The sequence below is a fragment of the Sinocyclocheilus anshuiensis genome, unplaced genomic scaffold (genome assembly GCF_001515605.1).
Source record: "Sinocyclocheilus anshuiensis isolate Anshui unplaced genomic scaffold, SAMN03320099.WGS_v1.1 scaffold1123, whole genome shotgun sequence".
Classification (NCBI taxonomy): Eukaryota; Metazoa; Chordata; class Actinopteri; order Cypriniformes; family Cyprinidae; genus Sinocyclocheilus; species Sinocyclocheilus anshuiensis.
In genome coordinates, this window is record NW_015544248.1 from 243710 (window position 1) to 253415 (window position 9706).

General features: G+C 32.3%; 1 protein-coding gene and 1 long non-coding RNA gene across 2 annotated transcripts in view; one reads left to right on the forward strand and one right to left on the reverse strand.

Annotated features, from left to right (window-relative positions):
- LOC107697803 (SH3 domain-containing RING finger protein 3-like) overlaps positions 1-7915 on the forward strand; it is a 122811-nt gene extending 114896 nt beyond the window's left edge. Inside the window, exons 8-10 of the mRNA XM_016498662.1 lie at positions 1302-1525; positions 5346-5632; positions 7454-7915. Of these exons, the coding sequence (XP_016354148.1) occupies positions 1302-1525; positions 5346-5632; positions 7454-7622 (680 nt within the window). The 3' untranslated portion in view covers positions 7623-7915. The remainder of the gene's footprint in view (positions 1-1301; positions 1526-5345; positions 5633-7453) is intronic.
- LOC107697804 (uncharacterized) overlaps positions 1-9706 on the reverse strand; it is a 16026-nt gene that overhangs the window by 3842 nt on the left and 2478 nt on the right. Inside the window, exon 2 of the long non-coding RNA XR_001635241.1 lies at positions 2735-2741. This is a non-coding gene — a long non-coding RNA (uncharacterized LOC107697804). The remainder of the gene's footprint in view (positions 1-2734; positions 2742-9706) is intronic.

Below are 9706 nucleotides of genomic sequence, written 5' to 3' on the forward strand. Positions count from 1 at the left end.
GTGAAGCCGTGGTTTACAGTGAATTTATAACAGCTAAGGGACGTTGTTAGGCTCGACGCGAAGCGGATCTTATTGCTTTTATAAAACGGTTATTCCATATACGTAGTTAGGTTTCACAAAATAAAGTGTAATGATATTAATAAAAACAGTATTCTTTCACCAAACAATGTAGTTCCTCAGAAACAGTTGTGGTTCCAACAAAGTGGTTGCCGAGCAACAGACAAACGTAAACAAAGGTGTATGTTACTTTGTAGAGTAATTTACAACAGCTTCGAACGCGGCTCAGCCAATCAGAATCAAGGACCGGAACTATCCGTTTTATAATTGTTATTTCATATCAGGCCTATAGCATGGTGTATTATTATTCGTTTTGTTAAATAAATTAAACGTTCTATGTTTATTATAAGTGAGTTTGTCATTGTACTGTTTTGTTGTTGGCCATTCAATCAATCGACGCTGAATTGCCGCTAATTTGAAAGTGAAAGTAAAATGCGCACAGGCATTTACAAGCTATTTAAAAGCGACGTGAGGGAAAGAGGGAAAACTCTAACACTGTGTCCTAATTACACGGGACGCGACAAGATCCCAGCGATGCGATAGAATCACTCAAATATCACAGCCAATCAGAAGCATGTGTGGGCGGAGTCTCTCTTGAAGCGCACTGCACTCGTAACGAAATGGATACGTTTATAATCTAATTCATAAATATTAAATCGTTTTAACATAATTAAATGTACATACTGAGTGACTGATACCATCTTTGTCGTTGAATACGCTTGTTGGTTCGCATTTTCTTTGCACTTTTAACGTATATCTTTGCTTTCATTTATTTTCAAGATCTGAGGTAAACTGTCTGTTGTTGTTTTCAGTACGGCTATAAAAGCCACGCAATATGACATTAAAACTCACATTTAACTTTGAATAATGCACATAATCAGTACCTAAGACTATCACTGTCATATAGTTTGTTCCAGCCACAACGTCGTGGAAATAGAAACCGTTTCAAAAATAGAAATTTCGCGTGTCGCCCTTGCAACATCCTAACAAACCATACACCAATGGAGAGCTTAATTATTCAGCTTTCAGATGATGCATGCATCTCAATTTAAAAAAATGTACCCTTATGACTGGTTTTGTGCTCCAGGGTCACATATTCATTAAATTTGATAATTGCAATAAGCCATTGATGTTATTCTGATTAATCATGCAGCCCTACTTTGGAACGACTATGAAAAGTTAATGTTTTTGACAGGAATTCATCAGTTTGTGTTTGTGTGTGAATGCTGTATTACTCTTGTCAGTCCACAGTCCTCCGGCAAGCAGCAGCAGTCCGTCTCGTTCCCCGGCACGGCCCCTGTCTCATGCCGCCTCCACTCGGCCCCTGAGGCCCCTGACCTCCGCCACCATCACGCCTCCCAGCGCCAGCGCGGCGCATCTGAACGGAGTGGAGCCGCAGCTATCCTCACCTGCACACACACACGCAGACGCAGGTCTGAACAAACTTGAGGACAAGAAGCTGGAGAAGGTCAGTGCTGCTCACCAATCCAACTGAGACTAGTACAAACATGACTGTTCATGGAAATAACAGTGAAATCAAATAAAATACAAATGTGACAATAGTTATCCTAAGTTTAAATTTGAATTAATTTTATTTAAAATATATTAGTAATGTAATAGTTATAAGTAAAATTTTCCAACTGTACCACTTAAGTACACTTAATGTCAATACACTAATTAGCACTAACACTTAAACTGATTTTAAGTGTAGTCAGTGTTTTATAATTGCATTGCTTAAAAGTGTGCTACGATCAAATTTTAGTGGATTTTTATATATAGTATCACTAAGTTCTATTTGGATTTTCATGACAAATACAGTAGAAATGTATTACTAATGTAAAACCCTATAGGTTACTGTGCTTAGGCTGCTATAAATGCACTAATAGCACATGATTGGATTATTAATTTATATGTGTTTAGACGCGTACCAAACTTCACAATTTAACAGTAAGTATACTTTCAGCATAAAGTACTTGAAGTGCTATATTTTTACTGTAGAAGAAAGTGCTACTAACGACATAGTAATAGTGTACTTGACTGTACTATTTAAAGACACCATAAACGTAGTTAAGTATCATAGGGAACGTTGACATAATTACAATACATTTGAAATTAATTATTTAATCTATAAAACACATGGGCAATACATTATAAATGCATTTTGTATATATTCATTATATATGAATCTTATATTTTAAATAATTAATAAGCATATTTTCTGTGTATGATGAGTATATTTAAAAGTGTATGAAAGATGGTTTCTTGTACTACAAGTGTACTAAATACTTTTTGTTTTACAGAGAAAGTGTGTTAAAATCACATATGTGACCCTGGAGCACAAAACCAGTCATAAGCGTCAATTTTTCGAAATTGAGATGTATACATCATCTGAAAGTTGAATAATTAGCTTTCCATTGATGTATGGTTTGTTAGGATAGGACAATATTTGGCTGAGATAAAACTATTTGAAAATCTGGAATCTGAGGGTGCACAAAAATCTAAATATTGAGAAAATCATCTTTAAAGTTGTTCAAATGAAGTTCTTAGCAATGCATATTACTAATCAAAAATTAAGCTTTGATGTATTTACAGTAGGAAATTTACTAAATATCTTCATGGAACATGATCTTTACTTAATATCCTGGCTTGCATGATCTTTACATGATCTTTACTTTACTTAAAATCTTTACTTATTATAATAAAAGAAAAATTGATCATTTTGACCCATACAATGTATTGTTGGCTATTGCTACAAATATACCCCAGCGACTTAAGACTGGTAGCACGGGTATATTAGATGAAAAACTGAAATAAATGGGAACTTTTAACAAGTGCTGGGGGTAACGCATTACAAGTAACGCGAGTTATGTAATCAGATTACTTTTTAAAGTAACTAGTAAAGTAACTCGTTACTTTTTAATGTAGAAGGAAATATCTGAGTTACTTTTTCAAATAAGAAGCTCCAGTTACTTTGTTTCCATGTATTGAGTGACAGCTCTGGTGTTGCCATGGTGACAGAAATCAGGAGTAAGTGCAGAGCGTTGTGTGTGAACATGATCTTACTGTAGTTCTAGACTAAATATCAACATGTGTTTACTCGTCTCACTGCACACAAACACATTCAGTGTTCCTCACAATCAATAAAAACAGTTAAAACGCAAACTCAGAATGACTGTTCATGGAAATAATGGTGAAATAAAATAAAATACAAATGAGAGATGAAAAACTGAAATTAAAAATGTAAAATTTGAACTATGGCAAGTTGAAGCAATAAAATTACTAACTGGGAATAAATTAAATTAAATAATGAGACCTAAATAGTAACATTAAAACAGAAACAGAATTTGGGGAAAAATAAAACAAATTTCATGGGACACTAAAATTTTAATTTTTGTTAAATCTAATATATTGTTGATAAATTGTGTAATTCTTGTGATTTCAGTTATTTAGACATGCCTTTTGATTACTAAAACTTAATTTAATCATTAAAGAGAGTCCAGAAAAATTTAAATAGAAAAAAATGCAATCTACAAAAAATTAAATGAAAAAAAAAACAAAAACAATTTGGGGGAAAAAATAAAGTAAAATTTGGGAAAAAAGTAAATGGATTTCATAAGGCCCTAAAAATGCAATTCTTGTTAAACTTTCAATAAATTGTTAAATTGTATACTTTTTTTTATTTTAATAAATTAGCATACTTTTTTATTACTAAGGGGGGGGGGAATTGAATTAGAAAAAAAAACGAAACCTTGAAAAATAAAACAAATTTCATGGGTCCCTATAATTGTAATTTTTGTTAAACCTAATATTGTTAAAACCTAATTGTTGTTCAATTAAGTTTTGTGATTTCGATTAATTAGACATGCCTTTAAATAAATTGGCATGCTTTTTGATTACTAAAAGAACAAAAATGAAATTAAAAGGAAAAAAGGAAAATTAAATTGAAAAAAACAAAAAATGAATTTGAGGAAAAAATTTAAATTGTAAGAAATTAGAACAGATTTTTTATGGTGTTATGGTTAAAACGGTACTTTGTTTTGTACAAATAAAGAATTTGTATTGTACAAAAGTAACAAAAATATTTATTAATTCATATTATTAAATTTATTATTAATAACATGAACAACAATAACAGACCCAACAAAATGTGAAATTTGCTGAAGCTGATGTAGATGAGGTGAGCAAATCAGCTGAAAATCAATGAATATATTTCTATCAGATGAATAGTCTCAGATTTGTGATGTTAATGAACTCCCAGTCTAAAATAAGAGACACACGTCATGTGATCTCACGTCTCAACACTATTACTGATCTGACTGATGCGGCAGAATGAAATATGAGCATATCTCTTGAGCTCAAATTCACCAAAAACCTTATTTCAGTTGATTTAGAATTTTTTTTCCTAAATTCAGTTTTTCCGTTTACATTTTTCTGTCATTTTAATGATTTTATTACATTTTGAAAATCAAAAGACATCGAATTAATTGCATTCATAAAACTTTAAACATTTTCAAATTTATTTATTTATTATTATTATTTATTCTTTTTAAAAAAATAATAGGGCCATATGAAATACATTGTATTTTTTTTCCCCCAAATTATGTTTTAATAATTTACTTAAATTCGAATAAAATCAAAAAGCATGTCTAATCAATGGAATTCATAAAATACTAATAATTTAATAACTCATTACAGTTTTTACAATAATAGGGCACTGTGAAATTGCTTTTTAGTGTTTTAAGTTTTCTGGATTCTATTTATTTTTGTTTTGTTTTTATTCCATTTTATTGGTTTGATTAAATTGTATTACTCGAAAATCATGTGTAATCAATTGTACTCATAAATCTAAAAAAAAAAAAAATCTTTCAAAATAATTTTAATTGTTAAAACTTTATGAAAATAGGGCCATTTGAAATGTTTTAATTAATTTATTTATTTATTTTTAATTCTGTTGTCTGTTTTAATATCAAAAATATGGATAATCAAATGAAGACATAACTCATTAACAGTTTAATTAAACTTTTAAAATGTAGTGAAATGTACATTTTTTAAAATTACTTTTATTTTTTGGCAAACAGAGTGCTGATAAAATTAAAACATGGGAGATTTTAATTTAATTATTATTATTATTAGAAGTACATTCTACTGTCCAATAGGAATATATTTCTGTCATAATTTGTTCAAGTTAAACTGAACTTTTATTTTGGCGGGTTTGGTTTATTCCTCCAACGGTGTTTTTCTGACTGTTCTGAAATCTTAGGGCTCTCTTCCTGTGTGTTTTCTCCCAGAAAGAGAAGAGGAGCAGCGGTCTCCTCAAGCTTCTCTCCGGAGCCGCAGCCAAAAAGAAGTCTCGCTCTCCTCCGTCCGTGTCTCCGACCCACGAGCCATCTGCTCACGGCCGAGCCGGATCCTGCCCCATCGAGAGCGAGATGCAGGGTGCGATGGGAATGGAGCCGCTGCACAGAAAGACCGGATCTCTGGAACTCAACTTCTCCGTGTCTCCGCCGGCGCGGCAGCCCTGCTCCTCTTCGCCGCTCGCTGCTCGGCCCGAGCCCAAGCCTCTGTCCCGAGAGAGGTAACATCCAAATGCACATTTCAATGCATGCATTTAAAGGCTCATGCAAACCTAAAACACATTTTTTGAGATGTTAACATATATGTACAGGTTGCACATCAGTGAAAACAACAACAGCACTCATTATGTCTATTATTATAATATGTGACTCTGGAGCACAAAAGCAGTCATAAGCAGCACAGGTATATTTGTAGCAATAGCCAACAATACATTGTATGGGTCAAAATTATCCATCATTTGAATGCATGAATTTAAGACATGTAGCAAGCTTGTTCTATGTAAATTTATGCATTTTAGTTAAATAAATAAAGAAAAATCAATGCACTTTAAGCAGCAGGTGTGTTTTTGAACAATGCTTTACAGCATGGTGCTGTTTGGTTTGTATCTATCCGTAGCTGCACCCTCTTGTGGACTGATGGTGTAAAATTTGATGTGTTTGCTAGTATTGAAATATGTAATGAGAGTTCAAATATAATCATTCAAATTTTGACAATATTTAATATTCATACTCTACTGGTCAAAAGTTTGGAATAATTTGGAATATTGTTTTTTAAATAAAAGAAGTTTCTTCTGCTCACCAAGGCTGCATTTATTTGATGTGATGTGAATATCTGTTAAACTGTATTTTCATTGATCGCTGAGTCAGTATCTCCAGATCTAGGCTGTCAAAATAAAATCACAACTTACAATATTCATCCAATTCAAGATCTAAATGCACTTTTGAATGCATGCATTTAAAAGGCCATTAAACCGTAAAACATATTTTTTAAGATGTTAACATATATGTACAGGTTGCACATCAGTGAAAACAATAAATCAGTTTTCAGTTTTCTGGGCTTTTCTCAGTATTATTCATGAGATTGAACTCTTATGATCCAATCACTGCGCTGCATTATGCATGAGGTTGTCTAACAGCTGAGAATTCAAATCTAAATGCACATTTGAATGCATGAATTTAAGATGTTGTAGCAAGCACTGAAAAACAAAATGACAAAAAAAGTTTTAAGAAAGTTACTTTTTTTATTTTTGCAATTTTATGCATTTTAGTTTAAACATACAGTAAATGCACTTTAAGCACCAGGTTTGTCTTTGAACAATAATGCATTACAACATGATGCAGTTTGATTTGTATTTATCTGTTGCTCCCTCTTGTGGACTGCTTGGTGCGTTTACTAGTATTGAAATATATAATTTAACTCATAAATCCTATTTTATCATTGTTTTTGAAAATATTTCATATTTATACACTACCAGTCAAAAGTCTGGCATGATTTGGATTTTTAAAACATAAAATAAGTTTCTTCTGCTCACCAAGGCTGCATTAATTTGATTAAAAATACTGTAAAATTGTGAAATATTATTCTAATGTAAAACAGCTGTTTTCTGTGTGAATATCTGTTAAACTGTAATGTATTTCTGTGATGCGCAGCTGTATTTTCAGCATCATTACTCCAGTCTTCAGTGTCACATGATCTTCAGAAATGCCTTTACTGTCACTTTTCATCAATTTAATGCATCCCTGATTAATAGTAATGATGCTGAAAATACAGCTTTGATCACAGAAATAAATTACAGTTTAACAGATATTCACATAGAAAACAGCTGTTTTAAATTCGAATAATATTTCACAATTTTTACAGTATTTTTAATCAAATTAATGCAACCTCAGAGAGCAGAAGAGACTTCTGAAAAAACTTTTTTCAGTTTTTTTTTTGGTTTGAAAGCTAGATGAATGCATCTTGAGATGCTCGTTCAGCCCCGTGTGAATGTTTCTCCTGTTATTAACCACATTGAGTGCAGTTTTCGGTCTCTTTCCGTCAGGTACCGCGTGGTTGTGCCGTACCCGCCGCAGAGCGAAGCAGAGATCGAGCTGAAGGAGGGAGACGTCGTGTTTGTGCACAAGAAACGAGAAGACGGCTGGTTCAAAGGGACTCTTCAGCGCACCGGCCGAACAGGCCTGTTCCCCAGCAGCTTCATGGAGAGCTTCTAGAAGATCCAAACCAGCATCTCTACTGCCATCATCCTCTCAGATCACAAGACAGATCCGGCTCATCTCCATCAGATCCTGACAGAAGCTCGGTATCAGATCTGAATGATGACGACACAACGAGGATGTTATAGCTTACGTAGCTTGCGACAAGATGTGAATGTAGGGAGTGATGAATCTCGCAGAGCCTGAAAACCAAGAGTGGCATATTTCACACCAAAACCAAGAGAGAGAAAAATAATTAAATAAGTAAAAATAGCAAACTTAATTCTATTTTGCATAAAGCAATTAAAGCCTATTTTTTCGGACCATTAAGATTTTTTTTTTTGCATCATTTTTTATTATTTTCCCAATAGATGCTCATTACTATAGTGCAAAAAAAAATCATGACATATTATTTAAATGGTAAAATATTAATACAGCATGCTAGTATTAGTATAGTAGTGCTTTTATGCTCATTCAAATATAGATAAAAATGCATTACAGGAAATACACTAATGAGCGTTTAGGGTTAAATGTGTGTAATTGTGAAAATAATGTCACTACGGTGAGCATTATATATATATACATTTTTACAAACACAAAAATACAGTAAAAACAGTTAATCTGATTTCTGAAGGATAACGTGACTGAAGACTGGAGTAATGATGCTGAAAATACAGCTGCGCATCACAGAAATAAATTACAGCTTAACAGAGATTCACATAGAAAACAGATATTTTAAGTATAAAAATATTTTATTATTTTATAAATATGTCTATAATGTTTTGTACATTTTTACTTTAGTTTTAGTTATTCTAATACATCAAGTTAAACTAAATGAAAATGAGAAATGTTGCCTCAGCAGCTAGCTAAAATAAAATAAGTTTAATTTTTGTTACATTTGATTTTATTTCAGTTAATGTTTGCTCTATTTCCAGCAGCAAACATGTTTCTTGAGCAGCAAATCAGCATATTATTATTAATGATGCTGAAAATACAGCTGCGCATCACAGAAATAAATTACATTTTAACAGATTTTAAAATAAGAAACTTTTTTATAGCTACGTTTTTAGATTGTAATAATTCACAATATTACCAGTATTCTTGATCAAAGAAATGCAGCCTTCGTGAGCAGAAGAGACTATTAAAAATATGAACTATTCCAAACGTTTGGCCAGTAGCATATTTAATTTTTCTTTCTTGTAATTTTGGAATGAAATATGACCCGGATGTGTTTTGCTGAGATTCACTCACACTGCCTGTGGTTTATAATGAAAGTTCGTTTACAGTGAAAGCACAAACTGGTTTTATTTGATTGGCTTCTGTCTTTCCTAGAGCATCATGGGATGTGCATGCTGGTTCACTGACACTGTTTGTCTCTTGTTTACCGAGCGTCGCTGTGTTGAGCTCCAGATACACTCCAGTTTGATCAACTATTTTCACTTTGATTCATGAATTTTCCATGTGCTCGGAAACAGACTTTACACGAGCACACAAACACATTCCGGCTCTGTCGAACAGAATTAATGTGATCTTGTTACTGAGGACGGTTTCCTGCAGATGTCCGAGCCATTAAAGCAGATGTGTTATTATTCTGATATCTATAGACATCAAACCGTTTAACGATAACTCTCTCAGAATTGTTGATCTTTTATGATCTAAAAAGAGAAAACTGAACGTAGAAGATGACATTTCACACCAGGGTTACTAACATTAACTATATCTAAAATATTAAACACATTTTTGTTAGATTGGGCATGAAATGTATATGAGTGAAATGGCTTCTCAAACAAAGAAAAGTTTCATTTGGTCTTTCAAGAATTTATTGGATCGTTGTCGAATTTTACAAAAATGAATGATGTGCACAGATAAATAAGTTATAATAAACACTGTAATGCTCCAAAAAAAAAATTATTATTCAAAAAAAATTATCGAATTTGATTTCATGCCATGGCGACTTTAATTGTAATAAAGTTTAAAATAAAGTAAAATATAAATATTAGAAATGTTAGAAATGTTGCATTGGCAGTTAACTGAAATGCAAAAGTTGAAGCACTAAAATTACTAACTGAAAAAAAAAACTAAAACTGAAAAAAAAAATTTAC